This window comes from Zea mays, chromosome 9 (genome assembly GCF_902167145.1).
Source record: "Zea mays cultivar B73 chromosome 9, Zm-B73-REFERENCE-NAM-5.0, whole genome shotgun sequence".
Taxonomy (NCBI): Eukaryota; Viridiplantae; Streptophyta; class Magnoliopsida; order Poales; family Poaceae; genus Zea; species Zea mays.
In genome coordinates this window covers 153,770,686-153,797,558 of record NC_050104.1, presented here as the reverse complement: position 1 = coordinate 153,797,558, position 26,873 = coordinate 153,770,686, and the positions used below count along the sequence as shown (strand labels likewise).

At 42.8% G+C, this 26,873-nt stretch overlaps 3 protein-coding genes across 4 annotated transcripts; 2 read left to right on the top strand and 1 right to left on the bottom strand.

Annotated features, from left to right (window-relative positions):
• Positions 1–6,396: 6,396 nt before the first annotated feature.
• On the top strand, positions 6,397–8,764 carry LOC100285567 (DUF538 family protein). The gene is made up of 3 exons (NM_001158458.2): positions 6,397–6,615; positions 7,083–7,137; positions 8,177–8,764. The coding sequence occupies exons 1-3, from the start codon at positions 6,529–6,531 to the stop codon at positions 8,551–8,553; spliced, it is 519 nt and encodes a 172-aa protein (NP_001151930.2). The 5' UTR covers positions 6,397–6,528; the 3' UTR covers positions 8,554–8,764.
• A 1,464-nt stretch (positions 8,765–10,228) lies between these two features.
• LOC100191635 (uncharacterized) lies at positions 10,229–11,318 on the top strand. Its single transcript, NM_001137064.1, has 4 exons — positions 10,229–10,404; positions 10,574–10,663; positions 10,793–10,889; positions 10,969–11,318. Exons 1-4 carry the CDS (start codon positions 10,242–10,244, stop codon positions 11,105–11,107), a joined length of 489 nt encoding a protein of 162 aa, NP_001130536.1. The 5' UTR covers positions 10,229–10,241; the 3' UTR covers positions 11,108–11,318.
• LOC103639449 (nucleotidyltransferase) lies at positions 11,268–25,662 on the bottom strand. Of its 2 annotated transcripts, none has more exons than XM_008662200.3 (9): positions 25,027–25,662; positions 23,926–24,114; positions 23,319–23,411; positions 22,946–23,128; positions 22,768–22,870; positions 22,497–22,682; positions 16,124–18,498; positions 12,952–13,568; positions 11,268–12,169 (listed from the first exon to the last, which is right to left on the bottom strand). In XM_008662200.3, the coding sequence occupies exons 1-9, from the start codon at positions 25,225–25,227 to the stop codon at positions 12,166–12,168; spliced, it is 3,951 nt and encodes a 1,316-aa protein (XP_008660422.1). In that variant the 5' UTR covers positions 25,228–25,662; the 3' UTR covers positions 11,268–12,165. The 2 variants fall into 2 exon arrangements, with proteins under 2 accessions (XP_008660422.1, XP_008660423.1); XM_008662201.3 differs by having other exon boundaries at positions 11,520–12,169; positions 12,952–13,565.
• Between the last annotated feature and the right edge of the window lie 1,211 nt (positions 25,663–26,873).

The window sequence follows — 26,873 nt, the reverse complement described above, 5'->3', positions numbered from 1 at the left end:
ATGGTAATTTCTAAAGTAGTACCATATGCACCTTCTTTCTAATGTTTTTTGATTGCTATCAATAACAGCAGGGAGAAGGAGAAATTACAGTATCCCTCTACAAACCAAGAAATGTACCAAATAATCATAGTACCACCAATAACTACTCCATAAAGACCATTTTGCGAAATCACAAATACATACTAAAGTTCCTACTACTTTGCTGCTTGTTTCATCCTCTGAGCATCATCTTTTGTTGCCATCATCTGGTAACAGTTGTTTGTTGGAGGTTTGGAGCTACATAATCTAAAGAGAGCAATGACGAAGTCTCATAGTCATGATCTGCACTGATAGATCAGCCTATTTTCTGAATCCCAAAACCAAAAACATCAAACTCTGGCAGCAACAGAAGTTCTCCCTTACAACTAAGTTTCACAATTGTACCTAAAGCTCCTAGTTTTAAAAATAACAGACTTGACCTAAACCACATACAAATGATCTCATGGTTACTTGCTATGAATATAGAAACTACAGTAAATTTCGGATCATTTAAATGAGTCCCCCCTCCAGCTTCCATGAGCTATAGTTAATCAAACTATACCCTTTTGACAATATAAGTACGTCAGTTACAACAAACAGATTGGCTGCCAGAGGAACAGTGAATTGTGAAAAGAAGAGCAAATGTAAGCTAAATGACAAGCATCAACAAAGAAGCCACAAATCTACACGATAGGAGGGTTCATCACATCCGGCAAAGATTATCGCTCCAAAAGATGCATATCATTTTCATGCAAAAGTAATGCCTAGCAGAAATTACCTGAGTCAAACGAAAAATGTTGTCAATAAACAGAAGCACATCTTGTCCTTCAGCATCACAAAAATGTTTAGCAACAGTCAAACCAGTCAATCCAACACGAGCACGCCCGGGGGCACATTCATCTGCCCATAAACAAGATCACACTTTCTTTCACTCTACCACAAAAGCCAAAACATGAGAAAGGGGTCAGCCCTGATATGCTGAGTTCACAATGAAATTACGACATCACAAGAATTACCTGCTTGTCACCTAGCTTAGTGACAACACTTTCAATAATTTCCTTGTACAGATCATTACCTTCACGGGTACGTTCTCCAACACCAGCAAATACAGAGAAAGCCACCTACATAGAAACAAAGAAGCTATCACAATTAGCATATCCAACAAGAAACTGAGCCATATTGACTGCCCTATGATTAGATTCATAAAAGGTCATGGCATTCTTTCTGGCTTCTTCTGCCCTGAGGCACAAGGCTAATTTCTTCTTCCTCTGCATGTTTCAGTGTTTGGCTTTGGTGGCAGAACAATAATTATTAACTATTACCCTTATCTTTAGTCATCCACCTCCTCTTGTAGAAGAGTTCATCATGTGAAGAAAAGCCTGCATTTTGGATCAAAGAATAATTTAAATAAACACACATAAGGAATTAAATCTGATGTGTCAAACACAAAAAAAAACCGACATGTATCATCATATGCCTAAGTGCCATGCTGCATTGATTGGGGCAAAGAAATATTGTAGACCTCACTTTGAATATACGTAGTTGGAGGATCTAAAAAAGTCCCCAACCTAAATACCTACAAAAGAAACCTCATGTAACTATAGATCTCAGCTTTACTTAATGATATGATAACCAACAGTAATATACGTAGTTAGAATTATCTACAAATAATAAAGCGTAGCAAATGCATGATACAAAAGAGATTTTTTAAAAACAGTTGCAATGAAAAATGGTTCGCTACCATCTAACAACTGAAGCATAGCTTTCCTTATGAAACAAAACACTTCTCAGTTTGTAAATTCAACTCAACTGAAAATGATACTAAAATTCACGTCTGCATAATTCACAGAAAAGGTAGAACCCTTTTTCAGCATAGATCAGACAGATAAAAACTCTAAAACCAGCGAACTTTTGCAGGGGTACACCGCACGAGCTACAATATTTTGTGTGGGTACCATAGCTTTCCAGAGTAACGTTCATCTGTAGCTAGCATTCAGAACAACTAAGTTTTTAAAGATAGCATTCAGAACTTTCTCCCAAGGATGGAGCAGATGGTGGGCTTCCCAGATCGTCATCGTCGCATATGGAAGGGGATGGTAGTGGGGTGATAAAGGAAGAGCGCCAAGGATGGAAGGGTTCGCTTGTGAGGAGTGGATTTTGGCCATCCACAATGCCCACATGGATCCCATCTAGCATGGATTTGAGCAAGGACAACACCACAGTAGATAAGCGCAGGGTAGCATGGCTTGGCTTTTGCCTGCCAAGCACAGATTAAGATTCCTACACTGGTAATCAGCTATAAATTAGAATTAAGATTCCTACACTGGTAATCAGTGTTGACATAATAGACCTAAAAATAGGTCGACCAGGTATCTAAGAAAAGATCATTATTGATCACTCAAGACTTATTTACTTTGTTGAATAGTTGAGTGAAGTGAGAATGAAAATGCTATATTATTTAAGAAAAAAATCTAGAAGAATCCCATATAAAACTAAGATTTTTTTTTCATTCCTATCGAAATAATAAACAGTGCAAATTACATTGACATAGTAATGGCAAGTGGGAGAAGATAAATTACCTAAGTACACAGTCACCGCAGGCTCGGAAAGCAAGGCCCCAACCATTCATTGACACAGACCGATCAGGCAGTTTTCCAAGGGTGATCCACCTGTAACCTGTTGTTCTTCTTGTCATACTTCTTGAGGTCATTCTCGCTTGAAACAGTCCTTCCTGGGTTTTTTCCCAAATAGAAACTGATTGAGAGAACATTCATAAAAGAAGACAATTAAAATATATATAGCATTTAATATATACTAAAATCTGCATATATAGTGGCAGCAAAATGTTGTTCTGCATTCCACAGGATGGTTAAGATTCCAAATGAACAGATGACTACATAAGCTGATGGATGGGTGGTGAACAATTGCCCATCAGTGTCAAAACCAGAAACCAGCTGGGAATTACCTGACCAATTACATGACCCCCTGCCTCACGTCCCTGAACAATGATCCCATCTACACCGGCCTCTTTAGCTTTAGCTGCCACCTCAAGGCTACCGACCTGTTCAGATATCAACCGATGGGCATCAGAAGTTTAGATGAACATCAGAAGTTTAGGTAAAATGAAAGATATTGCATAGGGGAGGGAGGGGGAAACATCCCCATGGCCAACCTGCGGTGTGGACAGGAGAGGAATGGGGAATATATCCCATGGCCAACCCACGCGGCAACGTCCATCATATTGGATTATACTTTATACTTCAGAGCAGATGGATGTACAGAAAACACCACGACCACGACACTCGAAACTGATCTACAGACTACATGTTGGCTTACAGCTAGGTAAACACGATGCTTCAGTTCAAAAGATTAACAAAAATTAGCAACAGGTAGGTCATACTTGCGAGCCTGATCTCATCTAGACTTGTGTTGTCTATGAGGTAGTGTCATGAGTGGGAAGAAGGTACTACCTGGCGGCAGCGCCTTCAATACTTCATCCCTGTACTCCACCGCGCTCGCTGTTGTGGTCACGGACGACTTCAAGTTGGGCATGATGATGTCCCTCCCAAAATGCCTCTCACTGCCACAAAACCTCGGAAACATTGTTGAACACCCGGCATGCACCGCCAAAAACCAAGCAGCACCTACGACAAACGAACATGTGTGGCACTGCAGCCTGAAGGACAACATCATCACGAAAATGAAGGTGCCAAGCGAGGCGCTCACCACCTCCCAAAATGCCTAGCACTGCCACAGAACCTTGGAAACATTAAGTTGAACACCCGGCATGCACCGCCAAAAACCAAGCAGCACCTACGCTAAACGAACCTGTGTGGCACTTCAGCCTGAAGGACAACATCATCACGAAGATGAAGGTGCCAAGCGGGGCTCGCCGGGTCTTCTCGGTCGTCGTCCAGGGAAGCATGTTTCTTGGGGCATAGCGCATAGGGCGTTTCCTGGTGGGCGTGTCCGTGGGCGTCGCTGCCGACGTGGGTGTGGGCCTCGAGGTGGGAGAAGGCAGAGAGGTCGATGAAGGGCGCGCGCGCGAAGGACCGAGAGCCAGGGCGCATCGGACGCGGACGATGATGTCGACCGAGAGTCGGGGCGCAGCGGAGGCGATCTCCTTCGGAGGCGGATTCCTCAATTTGGACGCGCGCAGACGGCGAGATTTGGAGAGGAGAGCGCGCCCGCCGACGCCGGGGCCAGGGGTCCGCCCGCCGCCGCTGTGGCCAGGGGCCGCGTCCGCCCCGCCGGGAGGCCCGCGTGCCTCGCCCGCGCCGTCGGGTGGGGGCCGCGCCGCGCCCGCTCGCGCCGGGGGGCCGGTGGGGCAGCGCGCTGCCATCAGGGCTGAGGCCGGGGGCCACGTCCGCGCAGGGGCCGCCCTCTCCGGTGCCATGCAAGGCCGCCGTCGGCGAAGCGTATGGTGAGGAAACCCATGCGGCGGCGGTGAAGCGTATGGTGAGGAAACCCTAGATGTAGAGGCGGCAGCGGCAGGCGCTGGAGATACGTGGTTAGTTGGATTTTGGTGGGACGCAAGCGCGAGGGAGTGCGAGCGAACGCTGACATGGGTCCACCTGTCGGCGAGAGAGAGGCAGAACCATGGTGCACGGATGGTCTACATTAGACTCTTATAGAGTAGTAGAGATAAATGAGGACACATTTATTTAGCAATACATACACGTACGAACCGGAACAGACACAACTATATCTTGATTGCTGCTACCACATTGATGACAAGACTCAGACCTTAATTACCGATAGAATGGAACGCTACGTAATGCGAACAAGCAAGGGCCATGTTTTGGTAGTATTTTTGCAGGTTTAAAATAATACTATGATATTTAATGATACTATAGTATTGGAACACAATATGAGTTTGGGTTTCAAAAAACCATGGTTTACATAAAACCTTGGTATTTTTGGAGTTTTCGAAATCTATCAGGACCTCAGTTTTCTTCTCTTCTCTCTACATATACTTTGTTTTCCAATATAACCAAGCATAACTCGGTTTTGAGCTGGTAAAGTAATACCGCAGTATTTTTGTCATGTATAATTGTAAACTATAGTAACTCAAAACTACATTATTTCAAAACCGCATTTCCAAACAGGCCCAAGGTGTGTAGTATGATGCCCTCGAACTAAGCCGAGCCCAGTTGTGGGCGATGAGGTCATCGCTGAAGCTGGAAGTGAGTGTTCCAGTCGCGCAGATACACCCCTAAAATATAATGAACTAGTTATAAAGAGCAATTTTTTACCTTATATACACTACCATCACATGATGTCTATGCATCTACAAGACAGTTGCACCATCTTTAAGTTTGCTTTAGCTTTGTTACTTGTAGATGGTGGCATGGTGCTGACCTGGCACGAACGTAAGTCAATAGATCATGTATATGACAGTACTAAATATTATTTTGTACAGTATATTATATTACAGATAAGAGTTTTAAATAAGACTCGAGCAGGATGACTGGATAAGCCTACGTTTGGAACAAAGTTTTTAAAAACTACAATTTTTTAAATACTATATTATACTTTAGCATGACAATATCACCTTTTAAATTACTTTAGTTTTAAAAACTGAAGTATGTACCTAAGTTTAGAATACTTTAAAACAACTACAATATCTATAATACTTTAGTTTTGAAGACAGAGATTTTAGCTAACCTGCTAAACATTATTATGTATATAATACTGCAGTATTTAAGAACATTGTATTTTTTCCAAAGCTATGAGAAAACTTCACTCCCAAACATATATGAGTCCTTGCATCGGTTTTCCAAGTAAAAGAAACAACTAAGAGATTGCATAATACAATCTTCAGTCCCTAGATTATAAATACAGTGAAGATAGTGTCTATAGAGAGTGTAGAGATGGGATTTTTTGCAAAGAGTCCATCTCTTCTTTTTTTACTTAGACCTCTAGAGAGTAGAGACCCCTCGTTTAATTTGTTTATACATGACTAAAAGCAACTCCAATTGTTATATAAATTTAGCTCTCTAAATCACAGATTTAAGAAGTTGCTAAATAACTTTGGGAGTAAAAAAAATGTGAGTTCTCCGATAGTTCTCTAAATAGGATATAGTTTTGTTTTGTATCTATCCACATCAAAAAGATAATTTACAAATGTCATTAATTATCTTTATTATCTATATAATGCAGCCAACATTTTTTATTTAGGAAGTTGCTAATTTTTACCAAATATATAGAGGGAAAATAAGGTTAAATGGGAAGTTGCTAAATTTAGAAAGTTTATTTAGAGAATTGTTGAAGAATAGTTTTTACCTAAATTATTAAATTTTTTTCAGAGAGAAGCTTTAAGCTGTTGACAGGCCTCACTGTCGTGAAGGATCCGGCGCCGCAGGCCCACGGCCCTCTTTTGAACCTGGTTCTCCTGTCGCTGTCGCCCATCTTGCGGCATCCCACCACGGCACCACCGCCACAGAAGAGCGGCCGAGCGGTGCAGAGAACCAGCCAGCTGATCTGAGCGGCCGCGCTTCCGGTGGGAGGATGGAGAAGGCTCTCACCAAACTGGGCAGCTTCACCATCTCCCGCAAGGCCAAGCAGGAGCTCTCCGCCATCGGCGACGACATCTCTGTGAGTGCTCTTCTCGCCGCCATCTCTCCTTTTCGGCATCGCCTTTCCGCGCAATCGGTTGCTCCATCCTCCCAGCCACTGCGTTGGATCCACTGCTTTCAATTATCCTGCTCTACCGTTATGGGGAAGTCGAGATTAGAAATACTACTAGTTGCATGGCTGTGCTATTGTGAAGGCCGTTATTGTTCTTCTGGTTCTTGTCAGTTCTGACGACTCAACTTCTTAGAGCATCTGTTAGCGGATTATTCTCGTTTGCACCTTTTACCTCCTTGTTGAGACTGCACTACATTCATCCCCATCGTGTTCTACTCATAGCAAGTACTACTGGTTTAGTGGTGTGGTAAGTAAAGGAAAAAATCCCTCTTCGATTGAATTGGGGAGACGAAATAGTATACCAATTTCAACTTTGGATGAAAGCCTTTGCGTTCAGCAGCATCACATGCACAAACTGACAGCCTTACCTGCAGCGTTTTTCGAGCACGGTGGAGGAGAAGGCAAAATGGGTCTTCGAAAAGCTCAAAGGTACAGTTGTTCTGTTCCATTGCATTTTGTGGCTCTGAAAATAAGAGTGTCTCTTAAGAGATGTATGTAGATGATGAATTAGAACCTTCTGGCTGCATGTTAAGTTGTTATGACATCATCATGACGGCAACTATGAACTATCCATTGCGGCTACCTTTTCTTTGCCTTATGCGTAAAACCAAAGCAATGCAGGAAAGAGATGTTTATCCAATATGATTATATGTACTGGCTTCCTGATTCCTAGCATTTCCTCTGATTGGATCTAGCTTGTCTTGGATTTCCTGTACCCCTTTGATCTGTAAAGTAGAGTGCACATGGGGGTCGAAACTGAAATGACTTTTGTGACATCCTGCTGCACGCACTGTATTGGTTGGCGTCGGGCCATCCCCCCCCCCCCCTCTCTCTCGTTGATGCCATTATTCACAAGTCCGAAGACTAGCAATGGATAGGGAACATGCTCACCTAACAGCTTGTTTTACGTGCAGTCTTGGTATTGTTGGTCCTCCTTGATCCTCATGTCTTTGGCCGTATTAGCAACACTGTGCAGTGTATGTCGACCTGGTCGTCGGAAGCACCAACTATAGCCGATTGATTTGACAGACTGCACTGTGATGTCCATTAAGCAGCGTCTAATTTGTTGTGGCTAGAAGAACAAAAGCAATTGATAATGTAGCTAGACAATTTAATTTCTCTTGTCAAAAGCTTTGCAGGACAGGATACCGTTGTTCTGAATACACTGCATGCAATTACTGTTTGATGTCTTCCTCCTGATTTGTTGGTGGATCACAGTTATCTTATATGATGAATAATTGAAATATTTTAGTCTCTGTTGCGTCATAATTTTTTCAGGTGCTATATATCGTTTCACATTCTAAGTCAAAATTGCTTGATGAAGTTAGATTTTCACTCAAGAGTGGGCACTTTCTGATTCTGAATTATGCTCCTGTATCTCTTCGTTAACCTCATCCTGTAGCAACTTTGCACAGTTGTATAATCGATATTTCAAAAAATTGCACTTACTTCAGTTTCTTCTGTCCAGGACACAAGAAGTCCCTCTCTGATCTACTGCGCGAGCACAACCTCCCTCCAGGCCTCTTCCCTCGTAACATCATCTGCTATGAGTACGACGAATCGACATCGAAGCTGATGGTGCACCTGTCGAAGCCCTGCGAGGTGAGCTTCAAGGATTCCTCCGCGATACGGTATGCTCCTCGCGTCAAGGCGACTCTGTCCCGAGGCAAGCTTTCTGGGGTTGAAGGCATGAAGACCAAGGTGGTGGTGTGGGTGAAGGTGGCTAGCGTTAGCATCGACAGCTACAAGTCCGACAAGATATGCTTCCTCGCCGGTGTGAAGAAGCTGAGGCAGAAGGATGCTTATGAGGTCCCTCGTGAAGCCGTCTCTGTTGATGAGTTCTGAGCTCGATTGATTTCCCTTATCCGTAGTATCATTCGTTCGTAGCATTTTTTTGGGTCCCATGTCATCGGCAATTGATGTGCTGCGGTTTTGTAGATTTGGAATCACATGGATCTGTTGTGCCTGGCAGAAGACAACCCGTTCATGTTATCTGACGAGACATTCACATGTGTGATGTTTCAGTAATGTGTACATTTAGCATGTGTTCTGGTTCTGCATTGGTTGCTCCTAGAATTCATTTCTTCATGTTTTACTGTAATACGTGGTATTGGGCTATTGGCCGAGTTGCACAGTTTGTTCCGACAGGTAATCCTATATAGCTATCTCCAGCAGTTGTATATGGATCTGTACCTATATTTAGTTCGCAATGTCTCCAACAACATACGCTATCACATCCGATAAGATAGCGGAGCCACCCAGCGTCCTCTATACTGGTCTGCTTCGCCTGCTAAACACTGTGCCCGTACCTTTCTCATTTAATTCACTTGATTTCATGTGCGGGGATGCGATGTATGCGTATGTGTGGTGTTTCATGTGCGGGGATGTGATGTATGCGTATGTGTGGTGTACGACACGAGACGAGGTCACAAGGATACGATGGTGATGGAGGAATGTTTAGAAATTAGTTGTAATAATGAAAAAATATGTAAATAAATAAATAATTTATTTTTATGAGTCGTCAAAATTACTGTTAATATAGTTGGCGAAATAAAAAAAACAATGTATTTAATGAAGTCTGTTAATACGGTAGATATAGAGGACCGAATTTAGAGGACGCTGCACCATTCAAGCTAGTAGCGGAGGACAAAACAAAATAAATGTAAGACTAGTTTGTAAGGGAAAAAAAGAAAATGTTGCACCACCAAGAACCGAACACACAGCCTGATGTTTTTAAACACTAAAATTTTAACCATCACACCATGTCTAAATTTTTAAAATATGTTCTTTTATTTTTTTGAGTGTAGCTAGTGTCACAATGAGTCCTACTTCACTTATTCAAGTCCAACATGACAAAAAATCGTAAGCAACACTTCTATATAGTGTCATCTTGCTAAATGAAGGAGGACAAGAGATCGAGCGAGGTATAAAAAATAGAGTCGGTCTCCTTTCTAATTCATATTATTTTTAGTATTTTATATTCTTATCAATTTAATATCTAATATATGAATACATTCAATTTAATATTAAATTATTTTTTATAGTTAATTTTATGGGGAGTACCCACCATACTTGCCGGGAGCCTCACGTGTCGCTTTGTCGATGCATTTTTGGTAGACCTAACCTACTCTAAACAATAAAATCAAATATGATTATTAAGTGACGTTGCCAAGCACGTGTATTGTACTAGTCGTACTTAACTCATACAACTTTGAGTAATTCTCAAGGTCCAACTCTAAAAGTCACCTTGTATATGTATTCCGTACACATAAAACTCGAGCAGCATAGAGAAACAACCAAGACAAGTGCACCCCAAAAAAAGATCAAGGAGCGTAATCCCCAGATCGTGTTCTAGCTTTTAGTTAGTGGCTCACAAGAGAACAAGTCGGCCCCCATCCTTTCCCAGCGGCGGCTTGCCCCCACCAGTCCGCTAGTGCTACATGCTCTCCATCCAATCCATCCATGATGCATCCTCCTTCGCATTGCTGGGCCTTAGCATACTGTCAGGCTACCAGCAAGCGAAGTAGCTAGCCATGCTCGGCCTCCCCGCCGCGCCCCCGGCCGCCGCAGCACCGCCGAACCCGAAGGGCAAGGGGCGATGCAGCGCCGCCCCGCCACCAGCGATGACAGGCCGGGTGTCTCTGGCTGTCCCTGCGGCGGCTGTCTCGCTCTCGCTCTTCCTCTGGTCCAGTCCAGGTACGGCTACTCTTGCAGTCTTGCTCACCGGCACGGCGCACTTGCTAGCGACACCGGTGCAACACAGCATCAGAGTCAGGCACACTTGATGGAACGTAAAACATTCGAAGATTCGCCGCCGGTGCTTCCAGACTAATAATGCCCGGAACATTTTGTTCGCGAACTGCAGTGAACGCCGGCATCCTGTCCGGTTTCTCGGGACTGGAGTCGACTCCCGGCCCCGACCTCCCCCGGCTCGAGTTCCTGGAGAAATGGAATGGTTAGTTGAGATCCTGAGTTACCTGCTGAGTTCTTGTGGAGGCCAAGGACTTGTTCTTGCTGCAAGCGTTTTACCATTCCGGGCCTTTTCTGACTCATGGAAACCATGTCTCCCTGTTTCGCTCTCAAGCGGAGAACCAGAAGAAGTACACCGAGTTCGATAACAGGTTCAAGAAGTCCAAGGTGCTGCAGGACCTGCTCGAGAAGAGCAGGAAGAACAAAGAGAAGTAAAAACGTAGTCTTTTATTCGGTTCTTGGGATCTCTCTGGTGATGCATTTCCAGCGCTGAACCTGTGTTTTTTGCAGGAACGAGAGGATGATCCAGGACAAGTACTGTCTGCGGGGCGCCGAGTGGGGCGTCGGGGACTGCTCCACGGAGGGCATGTCAGACCAGGAGAGGGAGGACTTCATTTCGGAGCTCAAGAAGAGAGCTGGAGCAGAGTAGCGAGCTGAGGACGTCATTCAGTTTCAACAGACGAAGTATGGGCACACTTCGCCACTGTAGCAGTCCAGGGAATGGCCATTTTACTCGTCATACCCTGATTACCAAGGGAAATACGCAAACAATGTAGACCAGCCCATAGGCCACTGGGAGTGCGAGAATGTTCACCAACATCATGCGAGCTCAGAATTTGCAATACATATGTACCCATTGTAAAATGCATTTAGCACGAGCAAATTACCAGCTACACTGATTCTTAAGATCCCTAAATTCCTCTTATTTTTTTAACACTGATGTAACCTATAAAGCTGCCGCTCTCTGCATAACTGAATGATCATAGATGAAACAGCCCTGAAAACCAACACGCGGGCAGAGAAACATGCGAACATCCCAACACACAGCACACATGGAAAGGAAACGAGGAAGATTGACATGGATAACTTTTTTACTCGTGCCTTAAGAGTAAATTCTGGAGTCATCCCTCCCTTCAGCACGAGAATCCGTTTCCTACGATTCACTTGATTCATAGTGCATCTAAGTGAAAAGTTTGCTGTGTTACATGAGCTTAATCCTACCTAAAAACGGTACGGGATTTAAAGCCCAAAGCATTCCAGATTGTTTCCAATGCAGCAATGCTTGTTCCTGCTCCATCCAAACTAATATTGTTATTACCCTTGACACAATTCATATAACGGGACGGCCGGAACACAGTTCATCCTTGCTCATAACCTTCAGTTCAGTTCTGATTTCTGTATGAAGATATTATAGGATTGAAGGTTCCATGATTTGTTCGGAAGATAGTTATTTTGATTCCAGGAAGCATCATTGTGACTGGTAAAATAACCTGCCGGTAAATTGATGCCTCTTTTGATGGTATTCACAATTCAGTGCTTCTGAGAATCACAGAGCACCAACAAGCCAGCTAGGGCATATACTTTTTTTGTGGCTGCTGAAGGCCCAACCATCTTCACCCATGCAGGATGTGATCACAAGGGGTGGACCAAAATATTGCTATCGCAAGGTTTCATACGAAGTGATCAAGCCATCATACGAAGACTCAACTACCTTCAAAGCAAAAAGAAACAGAAATTTCAGCACAACAAATGGTGCTAAATACTTGCAGGCATATACATAAATCAACTCATAGAAGCAACCTGCATAAATGATGGCAATCATAATCCTTGATGTGGTACTAGTTTGATGTGGTTTTGCGCTAATTTATACCTTTGAAACTAGATACCAGGAGCCAATTTGCTAACTACTGTAACAGCAATGAGTGTCAGCTCAACACGCTTTGTGCAATGTGCATACTTTGCACTTCATGTAGGCCACAGGCAACCAAAAATGAGCACACACAAGCCATTATCACCAATGGGACAAAGTAACCATAAGAGAATGACTATTGTCATTGAACTCTGAAAGACCCACTGAGGAATGAAAATAAAATGATTTGGAATTTTTTTCTGTGCCATGAATATAATATTTTATACTTTTTTATCAACATGAAATATGAAGCAGCCTTTTTCTTTAATCCATGCCTGCCCTGTCTAATTTGCACACAGCTGCATGTTCATGTGCCAGATTCTTCAATGCGCGAGAATTTAACAAATTTGAATTTTCAGCGATCCATCATTGTCTGTCAATTTTAGCTATAGGGCAGGTAACTTACTATTGACAACTGCAGTAATGCATTTATTCTGCTAATATAGATGAAAGCATGATGAGTTGTTTTTTTACAGATAACATCAAATTTTGCTACAGATTCATGATGTGAATTTTTCAGACTGCTCATACTAAAACATTGAAAATAAAATAGTGATAAACAAAGAATATAATAAAAATATTACCGACGAGGCTGAGGCGAGGATGGTTGATCAGGAGATGAATGAGAGGAACCACCCCTATATCGACCACGTCTTTGCCCATAAAACCCATTAGGCATTACTTGGCGTGTCGACCTTGGTATGTCATCACCATCTGCTGCAGGAAGTGGCCCAAGAGATCCAAATTCAATTGGTTCAGATGAGGAAGCAGCATGATTTGAGCCTTGTTCATAAGAGTACACCATAAAAAATGGTGGTCCTGGAGGGCCAGATAAAGCACTGGTACCATTTGAATACGTAGATGGTGGTGTATAAACCCCATGCACTGTGTTTCCTGGTTTGCGCATAGAGCTTGTGGATCCAAAAGGTTGGCCCTGCACAAGATACTGAGAGCTTGCCTCATGCCGGTACGAGTCATTTCTATAAGTTCGTCGTTGCCTATCAGACCGGCTCTCATCAGTGACCTGTCTATCAGACCTCATGCCGGACCTCTCTGACTGGCTACGTCCATAGCCGCGGTTTGGATTTCGTTGTTTTGAGTTTATCCAGCTTCCCTCCTTATCATTATAGTCACCCCTGTCACCATTATAACCTCCTCTGTAGTTTCTTGAATTTGAGTGTCGGTCCCTAAAATGAACCTTCTGAACAGAAGCCATAGAATTGACAGCTTAGTATTCCACAGTCCAGACAATCAATTTCATAAATCATTGGTTTAATAAATCTATCTCTTGCAAAACATGGAAATGAAAGTGTCATGACCCAAGACGGACAAAAGGTAGAACCACCATAAGAAAACCTATATCACACATAATCCAGTAATATATCTTAATTCGGTCACGAAATGGACTGAGTTTTCTTCATGTGGCAACTCAAAAGTCCAATAAACTAGACAGCACAATTAGGTTGTGATTCATTTATTGGTGATTAAACATTTTCAACCATTGTACTATCCTAGTATGTGCACCTTAACTATTACCAGTGTACAGGGGTAGGGGGAAGCTCCAACCTAAATGCCGGAAAGTTACAATGCTATGGTTTGCGAAAGGGCCTCTAGCGCAATGGTTAAGGCTTCAAGGTAGCACCTCAGGTCCAGGGTTCGATCTCCCTCGGGGCGAATTTTTGGTTTGGTTAAAAAAATCCCCTCGTTGTGCCCCGCCCGCTCCCAGGTTACGTCCGTGACGGCCCACTAGTGATGGGGGGCCAAGGTTCGGGGATTTTCTCGGTCGAGACCATCTTTCGGCCTCTTGTTAATATAATACCGGAAGGACGGTCTTTCCCTCCCCGGCCGAGTTACAATACTATGGTTTCATGCTGTCTGTGAGTGATACATGGCTTTCAAGTCGATTGAAGACCATTTAAAAAAGACGGCTTAGTTCTGGTCAAGTTTTGGTGGATCTCAGAGTAGTTCTGGTCAAGTTCGTCCAGGGTGCATCCTTATTTAGTACTCAGAAGCACCAGCACAATTAATTCATAGTTACAGGATGATAACTGGTCCCGGCAAAACTGTTCCTAGTACACGAACTTCAGCATGATGATTTTGGATGATGTTATTAAAACAAGTTAGCACTACCAAAGACCAATTTCACCAATAAGCAACTCCAAGCTAGCAAGTTGATAAAAAAACAGCCACTGTTTGTGTCTAGATCCTGGGCCTCAAGCTCTAAGAAACTCATGTTGTGATAAAGGGAATCCTCCCATCAATTTTGAAGGTAGACTCATAAATCTTATAAGTTATTAGCAAGTTTAAACTTTGAATTTTACCAAACTGACAGAATCCAACAGAACTATGAATAGTTACAATCTCGAGTTGAGCAGTTGAATCATCTAAAGGGGCATTTGTGGGTTTGGATTGATGAGACAAATCCTAAAATTCAGTAAAAATAACGGAAAAGAAAATAGAGAAGGGCGGAAACAAATTCGAAATGGATGGGATGATCAAGACCCATCCAATCACATTTTCAATGACTCAATTATTTTCCAGCCTCTAGATAAACATGGACCTTTTTGTCCTCTCGCTCTATGTAATAAGATATACAACAATTTTATTTCTAATTACAGCAAAAGGTCTTTTAATCTCAAGCAAGATGGGGTAGACTAGAGTTGAAACCCAATAGAAACAACAAGTCAAGGTCCAAGCACATAGGTAGCTGTTTTTCATGCACTTATAATCAAGGCTAAATCGTTGGTTATATTTCATCCTTTCAAGTCTCTTTTTATTGTCTTTTCCCATGTCAACTTTGGCCTTCCCCTACATCTTTTCCCATTGTACCGGGCCTTAGGTTGTCTCCAGCAGCTTACTCATCATATCTCTCATCCCATCTTCTAATTCAAATTTCACTCTGTAAACAATGCAGTCTACAGTATAAAACAGTGTTTTGCACGACCATATGCACAGTCTGCTGGAGACAGCCTTAGGATACCAATCCGCACTAGCATATCTGAAGGTCACCGTTGAACAAACTTTTCTTTAATTGGTGCTACCCCTAGCTTATCATGTACATCATAGTTCCAAACTCGATCCCTTCTTGTATGGCCACAAATCGAACACAGCATATGCATTTCTACAAGACTTCTCTGCTTAACATGTTCTTTAGGCCAACATTTTGCACCATACAACATAGCAGTTCTAATCCCTGTCCTACACAACTTGCCTTTTAGTTTTGGTGTACCCTTCAATCGCATTGAACGTCGGATGCTTCATCCACCCTACTTAGTCTATGGCTAGCATCTTCATCAATATCCCTGTCTCTCTATAGCATTGATCTTAAATACTCAAAGGTATCCTTCCTAGCCACTACTTGACCTTCCAAACTAACATCTTCCTCATTTATAGTAGTGTCGAAGTCACATCTCATGTATTCGGTTTAGTTCTACCAAGTCTAAAATCTTTGGACCCCAGAGTCACATCTCATAGATTTATTTCTGATTGTGTAACCTTTTTGAACTAGATTGTTAAAGAACAGGGCATGGATGGCCAATAATCTCAAGCTCATAACAGCTGTTCAACAAGCTGGAATGAGTATGAAGTTCAGAAAGCAAAGTTTGATATAAGTACATTGATAATGTTGATGTTCTCAGCTAACCACGTATTAAATTGCAATGCTGTAATACAATAAAGAATCAAGCTTGTTCAGTTTTTCCACAATATATTATTACTAACAGGCTCTCTATGCATGATGCAAGATAAGGTTCTTACAGGATTTGGCAAGTAGGTTCCTGTGCCTCCACGGTATCTGGGTGCATCTTCACCGTAGTGCTGAAAAACACCAGTTCTTTCTGTAGCCGGTTGTACAGGCATCACAGGAAATACTCGTTGACCGCCCACCATTTGTGTCCAGTTAACATTTGGTGCAGCTGGTCTTCCAGGCCCATCCCATGGAACATGGCCCTGTAAATACATCGGTGGCACTGGAACAGGGTATAGAACAGGACCCATGGGACGAGGATTCTGACAGAGTCGCCCATACTGTAAATTGTGCCAATGGCTGACAAAATCACTATGCAAGATATCAGGCTTGTGTTCACCAGATGGCTCAGTCATAGTACTGGACGATACTGTTGAGATAGCACTGGAATCTTGTTGGTGAACATCATTAAGTGAACCAAAAAATTGACCTACAGTATTGGCAGGAAGCTGATCAATTCCTTCGCTTCTCTCAAACTGGGGGCCAGAACCATCATTATTCCCTGGAACAAACGGGAGCACAACAAAAGGAACTGGTGGACCTGTTGGAACAAAAGTAAGTCCAGAGCTATCAGCTTGCCTATGCTGTGGTGATCCAATAAGAAAAGGTGTAAACACTGGATTAGGCATGCCAACTTGTGATGGATCAAGCTCATTGGGTACTTGACTAGTTCTTGATTTTGATGAAAAAGAATCAGACCCTGTTACTATCTCAGAAGCTTCAGTGATGATTGGTACCACTGTCCCATTTCTGGGGCCATCATTAACTTCAGCTGCGAGATGCTCAGTGATATTTCCCATCTGCCACCCAGTATTGCCATGTGTAGTCGTGGCAGGTGCCACAAAGGCAGGTCTTTTTCCCCAATTTTCTCTTGGTGGTATTGTTGTATTTACAGTCATTTCATCCCATGAACTCGAATCCAGAGTTTTGCCTTTGGATGAACTGGCATGTGAAGACGGAACATTCCCATAACCACTCCTCTTAGAATAATCTACAGCAGGTTCTCTACCTGTATGAATTTGGAACATGCCAGTATAAGTTTCATCACCTACAACATTATTCTCAACTGTGAATTTCATCTGCCTTTCCAAGGGAGCACCTGGTACACCATTAGGCAAAGAGGAATGCTCCTTGCCATCAATACCATAGAAGTGAGGATCTCTTGCTTCAGGATCAAAATGTCTAGAAAACCCAACACCATACTCTTGCCAAGTTTTGCCAGCATCATGATTCACATCTGATGTATTAGGTTTTTCAGTCTCAGTACCATCCTCGATGTTTGGTGCAAAATTTGGATTGTGTATGTAATGGGCCATAGGTGGAACAAATCCATGCAGGAACTGCATATTGGGCAACCATGGTGTCCCAATTAAGTTAGCTGGTGGAACCCCAGCCAAATGCTTTTGTGAATAAGTTGTTGGAGCCAGTAAAGGGGGATGCGCTACAGACAAATGAGAAGGTATTTGCATTGGCAATTGAATCTGTCCGTTGAATCCATGCAACTTCATGGATTCCATTAAATTAGCCAGAACTTGTTCATCGTGGTGCATATCCGATGATTCAGAAACAGAAGGGAGTTCTTCATTCATCACAAAACCATTATCATCACGAAAGCTGCTTGAAACGCTATTTGAGTCAGAAGCTGCCAATGCACTAGGGTGAGATGAACCATTCATGGAAGACACTGATTCATCTTGTGAAGACTTAGTGCTGTGGTTGCTAGACACTTCTGGAATCAAGATGTTTCTTCTGCTGTAATCAACACCAAAAGATTTTTCCATACCAACTGCATTAGTCCGCCTACCACGAAATCCTTCAGTAGACGAGTCTGTGAGTTCAGGACTTGATCGGGTCCTTGCAAATCTGGACCTGTTCTGCCCATTTCTGTCATTGACAAAGAGACCATTTGGCACTCTCTTATCCCTTGCACTTTGCATCAATCCGTCTGAGTTATTTCTTTCAAGCTGTTCAGAGACCTTAGCATTGCCTTGTGGTGTATAACTTTTTTGGTGCTGAACATGAGAAACTGAAGGATTAACTGTTCTTGGTAGATTACGGTAATGTATGTCACCAACTCCAGTGAGATTATCTTGATTCGGACGAAGATTATCCTGATTAACATGAAGTTTAGGATTTTCAACTTTTTTCTTGAATGCCGCTAAACTTCTCTGGCTGCTTGACACTACAGAAGAAACAACCTTCATAGGCCGCACATCAACCAGACTTGGGATAGGCACATCAGGACGACTTCCACTCCCATGTCTTATCCATGTATTTGTGAAGAACTGGTTTAATTCAGGAATTAAAGCTTCTTTTGGACATTCAAGTAACTTTCCGAGCCTTTTCGCCCCATACGCAAAAGCACTGCGTATTCTAAAGAAATTTCCTGCAAAACCGCAACTTTTCACTGAACGCATCTTCTTAAAAGACTGGACGTAGTTAGCAACAAAAGGATAAGAAGACAAAGTAATGACAAGAGTTCTTTTGCATGTAAAGAGCACAAGGAAGAATTGTCATATTTAAGTATTAAATAATCAAGTATGCTGCCCTTAATTAGCATACTCAAAAGGCCAATATACATGCAAGAGTGAATATAACACCAGTACAAAAACTGGCTATAGTCCTGATTTCCAACCAGGACTAGGGATCTGGGACTAAAGGGCATGGTCTGTTAGTCCCGGATGCCTGAACAGGGACTAAAGGGTCTGCGTCTCTGCAAGGCCTTAAAAAAAATTGGCACAAACTCCCACCCATGCGATTCATGGGACTCACCCAAGATCTTACAGCACATGTGACTTTGGATGGGAATGGGATACTTTCCTTTTGAACTAATTCGTGAATGACCCTTTTAGTCTAGGTTGATGTTATCAACCGGAACTAATGGCTCAAAGCTCTTTAATCCAGGTTGGTAACACCAACCAAGACTAATGTAGACCCTTTAGCCCACCGGACTAAAGGTCGTCCAATGCACATGAAACTTGGACCCAGAACTAATGCTCACATTAGTCATGGGCCCAACTCTAGCTATGACTAATGTGTTGAATCAAAGATCTGTTCTCTACTAGTGTAAGTGTGACAATCACAAAACTGCTCAAGGAGAATCTACTATGGGTCACATCCTTACAAGATGCTGTCAGTATTGACATAAATTGTAACAAACCCAAAATGAAGTAAGTGCACCTAGTTGTTTAAGGCTTGTTTGGACCTCATACCAATTAGACAAGAAATTTCTAGTTAATGAAATCTACCAAGGAGGGATGCACGGAGCTTAAAATTGCTGGCTGAGCAGAGATTATTTAGGCCAAAAGATTTTTGTCAAGTTGGCACTAACAAGATTGGATCACAATGTTAGAATACTAATTGCTGCAGATATGTGTATTATGATTTATACATATTGGGCCTGGCCCATCTCCTGCATGAGGCTGGGACCAGCCCATTGGTGCCTAGTGTTTCCCTAGCCACCCACCTCTACGACTATATATGTGTTCCCGAACACATAATAGATGCATCTATTTCTGTCGCAAAACTGCCTCTAACTTAGCATCCAAGTCCAATCTCATTTCTGCTCCTCCCCTGGCAACCACCCCTCTAGGGACGCTGCCACCCTTGTGCTGTGTCGCCACAGCAACGCACACGCATTTCACCCCACCTCTGCACCCATGGCAAGGACCTCGTCAACTGTCGAGGATCGTGCCCCATGCCCATGTTGATGAGGTTGTGGCCTTCCACAAGAAGATCGACGACATGCTCGTCACAGCTCAGGTTGCCAAAAAAAGGCTGCCAAAGCACACGCTCACGTCTAGGCAGCCACCCTTCTCGAATAGGAGAAAGGCCGCTGCTGCTCCCTCAAGCAAAGGCTGTCGCCACCCGATAAGGTTTGGGCCTACAACACCCCACGACCACCGGCCCCCACCCTAGGGCGTCCCCACAGGACGTCTTGCAACTTACGAGGTTGCCACCATCGCCAATCTCCACAGCCATGCAACCGATGTTCCCGGCGTCTGATTGTTGGTGACGATCATCCTCCTCCGACAATTAATCCTGCTGGTATGATCAGGTGCTACTTGCTCTCACACGGAACACCCTCGTCGGCCGCGTCTTGTCTAACCCTCCGTCAAACACTGATTCATGTTGCGATCGGATGGACATCATCATCATCTGCTAGATCTCCAGCACCATCTCCCCTGAGTTGTGTTGGATCATTAGGGAGCAGAGCACAATGGCACGACGTGCCACCTCTAGCTCGCTCTCTCAGGAATCATGAGACCCACACCCTCCATCTCAACGCCACCTTCTGCACCTCCATCCAGCAGGGACGTGCCCTGGATTTAGAGAATGGGCATTCAAATTTTACTAGAACACAAAAAAATCGGTTTAAAACCTATCTTAGTAGCCTTTTGGCATGTATAGTTGATTATAGTATCACATAGAAGTAGTTTCATACAACAACAACAACATAGCAAGTTGGGGTAGGCTAGAGATGAAACCCACAAGAAACAAGGATAGAAAAAAACCGAAAGGGTAAAAGAAAGACGGTAGAGTTAAGGGAAAAAAGGCAAAGATCATGGTTCGGGCACATTGATTGCTAGTCTCCAAGAGCACCTATCCTTAGCTAATTCCTTGGAGATATTCCACTCCTTAAGCTCTCTTAACTCCCTTGTCCCAAGTTATTTTAGGTCGACCCCTACCTCTTTTTACATTATCGACCCGCTCCAAAATCCCTCTACGCACCGGCGCCTCAAGAGGTCTCCTTTAGACATGTCCAAACCATCTCAACCGATGTTGAATCAATTTCTCCTCAATTGGTGCCACCACGACCCTATCGGCTATCCTGAATATCTACGTTTCGGACTCTATCCCTTCTTGTGTGCCGACCAAACCAATGTAACATGCGCATCTCTGCTACACTCAGTTGTTGGACATGTCGCCTTTTTGTCGACCAACATTCAGCACCATATAGCATCGTCGAGCGAATCGATGTCCTATAGAAGTAGTTTCATAGCATATAATTGAACATACACATAATACAATTAGTAAACTAGATCATAACTCAAGCTGGTCGCTTAGTCTCTGTTGCCGCACCGAGAATAGGGTAGGGAAACTGGGAAAGTCGGTCGTCGTCGCACAAACCAACATCCGGAGGAGGCAGACGCTGGCACGCAGCCTAGCATGTTGTCATGCTCGCCAATGAAGCAATGATGGGCATGCTGGATTTGTGCGTTGTGCGTTAGGAGGGTGTTGTCAACATCATCACAATTTGCCAATATTTTCACGAATGGCCTCCCCTCAACGATGTTTTCGGAGCTTCGATCTAGCTCAACATCTCTTGTGACTAGATTTTTGACTGCGGGGGTGTTAGAATACTAATTGTTGCCTATATGTGTATTAGGGTTTATATATATTGGGCCCGACCAATCTCGTGCGTGAGGTTGGGTCTAGCTCATTGGCGCATAGGGTTTCCCTAGCCGCCCACCTCTACGATCATATATATACTCCCCTACACATGAATATATGCACCTAATTCTGCAGCAATACCTCCTCTGACACAACATTCAAATGATATACTCATAATGATTAACCTGGAACAAGGACTGGTAGAACATATAGCTTCGACATTTTTTCCGCCACGGACGAACCGAATTTCTATACTTGAAAGCAATGAAATTACAATAGTTTGTAACAGCAAAATAAAACCGTACCAAACCTAAGATGAGGCCATGCTAAAATGAACACGGAGGGTTCACCCAACATACATGCGTCAACATGAGATTGCTATTTTAAGTACCCGACATCTTGTCATAGCTAGATAGAACAGAATAGACCAGAGAACAAAGTAAACTATAGCTACAGAGGACATGTTGCAGCATAAGAAAAGAATGAAATTCTTATTGCCAGTATTAGGTTGGTTTACTAGAAAATGTATATGTGTATATCTGGAGAATAGCGACATTCCACCAGGCCACAAGCTCGAAAGTTGCAATTATGTGGACTTTTGAGTTTTGACCAGATACTTCTGCTAATAGAAAATATGTCATAACAAAAGTTGATTAAATTTCAAAATATAGTTTCATAATTATGCTAACAATCAAACAGCTACTGTGACAGCAAAAGAATACTGCCACAAAAAATCCCCAAACAAAAGCAAAAAAACTGGAACAACCAAACATTGAGGTAGCAAACTAGTAATCGATTATCACATATACAGTGCATGATATAATCACCTAGCATTACAAATACCACAGAATGACAGTAGAAATCATTAAATAAAAAACAACACGCAATCAATTGTGTGGAAATAAGTGAAGCCAAACTACCAAAGAACATTTACTCTGTTCAATTCACCGGTAAGGTCAATCTTAAAGGATGTTCCTACTTTATAGTTACCTTTACTGACACTTCTTCCAAGATTGTTGTTTGTACGTAAAGGATCAATAACATTAAAATGTTTTGAAACAAATGGTTGACCCTGGTTCTCCTGGGTGTGAGGCACAACTCCATATGCAGAACTACAAGTATCGAGGAAGGACTTGTTCAGCAACAACTCACCACTGTCCATCCGTGGGGGGATCGCTGCATGATGTAACATGAATGATCAAAACGCACATGTCTCAATGAACCATTGATCTATCAAAACAAAGCTATACATATGAATTACCAGTCATATCCGGAAGTGAACTAATAGGAACTGGGCCCCACAAGCTCAAACAAAATTTCTCCCAATCAAAGTTGCTGAAAAATTCTAAGAAACGGTACAACACCTGGACATGCACGAATAGAAAATAAGCACTGGTTTCATATCAGGGTACGTTTAAAAGACGAGAAGGCAAAGTCACCTCAAGAGGTCCAGTGAAAGAGTTGTTGAATATATGAAATATGTACAGAACAAGTGTCTCCAATGCATAAGTAGATATAAGACCATGATGAGCTCCAAGAATACGGCTCTCGTAGAAACACCATGCCTTTATCAATATGATACTCCTCTTGAATAAATGGTTTTGGCTGATCAAGTTGTCAATCTATTAAAATGCAGAATCATTAGAAGCAAGCAAAAATAGGCAAAAAAAAAATCAAACATATTTGAACAGTCGAACCAGGCATCCAGACCAACATGAATTTTTTACAGGATTACAAGATACAGATGGTAAAAGTTTCAAGGACGAGCTCTGCATATACAAATTAAGCTGGATTTGGAAGGTAAGAACACACCTCTTCAAGAAAACATAGTGTGCATAGTCCACCGACTTGATTAAATGAGATGTCAACAACAATGTTTTCCACAAGACACTTTATAATCTTGACCTGTATATTATACATGAAACATGCGAGAATAACACAAATGTATGAAAAAAATATAAGTGGCAAATCCTTAAACATGGTATATTCCCCAAAAGACAAGGGAAGGGGAGCAAGAAAAAAGGATATCAGATGCATTTTTCTGTACTAGACCTAAGGCTGATGCTAGAAGTGCCTTCAAAAACATAATCCTCCTAAAATTTAATAGTATATTAGCATATTGATTTTGCCCACACAACATTCTGCAAAGAACTGTATGAAAGAAGTGACAGCCACATACTAAACTTAAGTTTAACTTAGATATTTTGTTACTTTCTGTCCTGTACAGATTTATATGGCGTAGCATGCAATAGGCAACTTCTGGTAATAACTTCGACAAAATCATAAGTCATAAAGACAGTCATGAGCCCATGATGCTGATTTAAACTCCATCATAGGTACACGTTAGCAGAGGTGTAACCTTGTATTGAGCTTCTCTGATGCTTATACATCAACTAAATGAGATATCACAGAAAAATACCTCTGCCTGAATATACTGGACTTCTTTTACATGAAATTCAGCGTTTTCATCCTTCTCTTCACGCTCCAATGCATCCCGGACAAGATTTGCCCAAATCTCCTTTAATTCTTCACTATTACTAAAAGCAGTGACATCAATGTCACCATCGGGTAAGTAAGTCTTGAGAGGGACTGACCCAAAGGTAAAAACCTGCAGAGAGAAAGAGATCAATTCTCTGTGAGGCATATATAGTGAACTGGATGCTGAAGATAAGAGCAGGAACGTCCAAAATGGTAGTGAAAAATCCCCCCCCCCTGCCCCCCCCCCTCTTGACATGCATAAGACAAACAAACAAGTCTGTTTCTATTATCAAAGACGCATGAAGGTAAAAGTGATATCCTGATGCACCTCGAAGCAAGGAAATAAACAGCCGGCTATATGTGCCCTGTATAGACAGCTATAGCTGTTTTGAGCAGTAAACCGTTATTTGTACTCACGTTCAGTTTAGCTGTTTTAGCCCACTATAACTGGGTCTTAGCCTCAAGAAAGCCCTGCCAATGTGCATGACCTGCTATTTACTACACTGCCTCCTAGGCTGCACAGCAAATGCTCATCCCAACAGACAAGCCAGGATTTTCATACGGCCGCATATGGCTATTGATTTATAACTATTAAACAGGATTTTCATACATCTCATGTCACAGGAATGTGTACAAAGAGTGAATACAGTTCAACTATACACTATCCATTATCTCAATTCATGCTTTTCCCCAATGCACGGATTACTTTTTTCCAGTTATCCTCATTGTATGAAAACTTCATGCTTCTAAACACGTATCAGATCCAAAGCATTGGTGTTAAGTGACCAGAGGCCTTCTGGAACCATAAGTCAACATTTACAATGAGCACTATCTCCAGAATAAGCTACGGTTGTTCAGACAAACATTTAAATAAGAGAAAGTAAAACATCGATTATTACACTAGCCAGTTCTAAAGTAGCAGTCCTGTTTATACATCCACACAGCAGTCCTCGCCGCCATCTAAGAGCGTTCTACTTCATACAGATGCTAATCTCCACTGCTACAGGGGGGGAGGCAATCGGACCACTTACAGGTACCCTACCTGGCAGGAGAGGCAGTTCATGATGAGCCGCTGCACGTAGTGGTACACGGCCAGCCTCCGCCCCTCGGAGTACACGTTGGGTTGGATGCACGCGATCAACTCCGCCGTGCGGTCCTCCGCGACCGCCCAGCGCTCGGGGTCGAGCCGTCGCGTCATCCCGGCAGACGCACTGGGCAGGAGCCCGTTGGGCACCATCCCCATGCGCAAGCCAACCAATGCACCCTCCTCTGCCTGGCAGTCCCAAAACCCTATTCCTCGACACCAGCGGCAGCCGACGGCAGAGCACCCCCGCAGCAGCAGGCTACAGCGGCGACAGGTGGCTAAGAGCTCGGAGCAACCGCCCTCGGCGCGAATCGAGCCAGAACGGTGGAGCACCAGGAGGTAGTCGAGCAGAAAACCTAAGGCGAGCGATGGATCGGTGCGGTTGTGGGGATTAGTAAGCGGAGGCGGCGATGAGGAATGGAGTGGTCGGCGTGAGGAGAGGAGGGGAAGACAATGGGAGGGTTGTGTCTGGGAGGGGGAGGAGACATGCGGTTCGGGTCCGTGTTTGGTTTGGACCGTGGGGATGCGCTGGCCGCTGGGCAAACGTCTCAAACACTTCGATGGGACGTGGCCGTGGCCGCGTGCGGACTTCTGGGGTTCGAGCGGGAGCACCGCCGTGCTACGCGGTAGGGACTAGGGAGTCTAGGGACTTGCTAGATACGCGTGGAATGGGAGTTTTGAATTTTCGGAAATTTGCGAGTTAGAGAGTGTTTGTTACTAGGGACTAATTTTTAGTCCTTCTATTTTATTCCACTTTAGTCTATAAATTGCAAAATATGGAAACTATAACTTTATTTTAGTTTCCATATTTGACAATTTAGTGACTAAAGTGGAATAAATGGAAGGGACTAAAAATTAGTCTCTAAAACCAAACACCCCCTTAGATTGTAATTTGTAAAGTGAGGTGCATGATGAGTCGTGAATGTATTCCGTCCCCGTGTAATCACAGTCCTAAATCTAAATTCCTAGCTGAACGTAGCAGGATAAAAGTGATAATAATAGCATCAAAGATGGTGAAGTGTTAAAAGCTGGCACGTGTCTGCACCTTAGGTGTTGTTTAGCTCGGAAACCATAACACAAATAGATCAGCTACCTACCTAGTGGCAGTAGAAAGAGAATCAATCTTGTTTGGTCCACCGGCGACAACAGACAAGTGGTTAGCGACATGAACATGATCAGCTCACTAAAGATCTATCTAGATGTCGTTCGTCAGTATATATACGTAAACATATACAGATTAATGGGATCTACTAGCGTTTCGTCAGTATATTTCCTCATTGGTACGTCGTTTCACTTTGGTAGAGTGATCTAGTTTCATTAAGGGAAACTTAATGTATTAGGGTTCCAATATCTAGATGTAATATAGACATGGTGTCTAGATTATATCTTACCTTTGCATACTATTTGCCGCATAGATTTTTTGTGATAGTTAGCAGGTGGTAACAACACTATATATCTTTTATATTCCCGTATGTATTCTAAAGAAAAATATTAAAATAATAGGCCCCATAAAAAGACAAAGTTTTAGGCAAAAGTTTTGTGCTCTTGATGCTTTGCTCTATGCCCCATGAGCAAGGGCTTGGTAAACATTGTTGTATTTATCCTATGTCACAACATATCACAACTATAAAATCCTCTTTATCCAACTATATGACACTATTGTATCATTACATAACGTTCTTTATACTTTGATAGTACACTTAATGTTTTATGTGTAAATCAGTACCTGAAATACATTTGATGATGAAGGCTACTTTGATAACCGTAAACTTGTGGTCTACCTGTTTACCACTTTTCGTGTCAAC

Bases quoted from the DNA above. Each gene is read 5' to 3' on its own strand.
- LOC103639449 (XM_008662200.3), bottom strand. From the start codon at position 25,227: ATGGGGATGGTGCCCAACGGGCTCCTGCCCAGTGCGTCTGCCGGGATG. The intron at 23,129-23,318 runs GTGTGTTCTTAC...GCATTTTAATAG, and splicing joins CACTATGTTTTCTTGAAGAG to ATTGACAACTTGATCAGCCA. The intron at 13,569-16,123 runs GTAAGAACCTTA...GCTTCTGTTCAG, and splicing joins GAACCTACTTGCCAAATCCT to AAGGTTCATTTTAGGGACCG.
- LOC100191635 (NM_001137064.1), top strand. From the start codon at position 10,242: ATGCTCGGCCTCCCCGCCGCGCCCCCGGCCGCCGCAGCACCGCCGAAC. The intron at 10,664-10,792 runs GTTAGTTGAGAT...TTCGCTCTCAAG, and splicing joins GTTCCTGGAGAAATGGAATG to CGGAGAACCAGAAGAAGTAC. The intron at 10,890-10,968 runs GTAAAAACGTAG...TGTTTTTTGCAG, and splicing joins AGCAGGAAGAACAAAGAGAA to GAACGAGAGGATGATCCAGG.
- LOC100285567 (NM_001158458.2), top strand. From the start codon at position 6,529: ATGGAGAAGGCTCTCACCAAACTGGGCAGCTTCACCATCTCCCGCAAG. The intron at 6,616-7,082 runs GTGAGTGCTCTT...CCTTACCTGCAG, and splicing joins CCATCGGCGACGACATCTCT to CGTTTTTCGAGCACGGTGGA. The intron at 7,138-8,176 runs GTACAGTTGTTC...TCTTCTGTCCAG, and splicing joins GGTCTTCGAAAAGCTCAAAG to GACACAAGAAGTCCCTCTCT.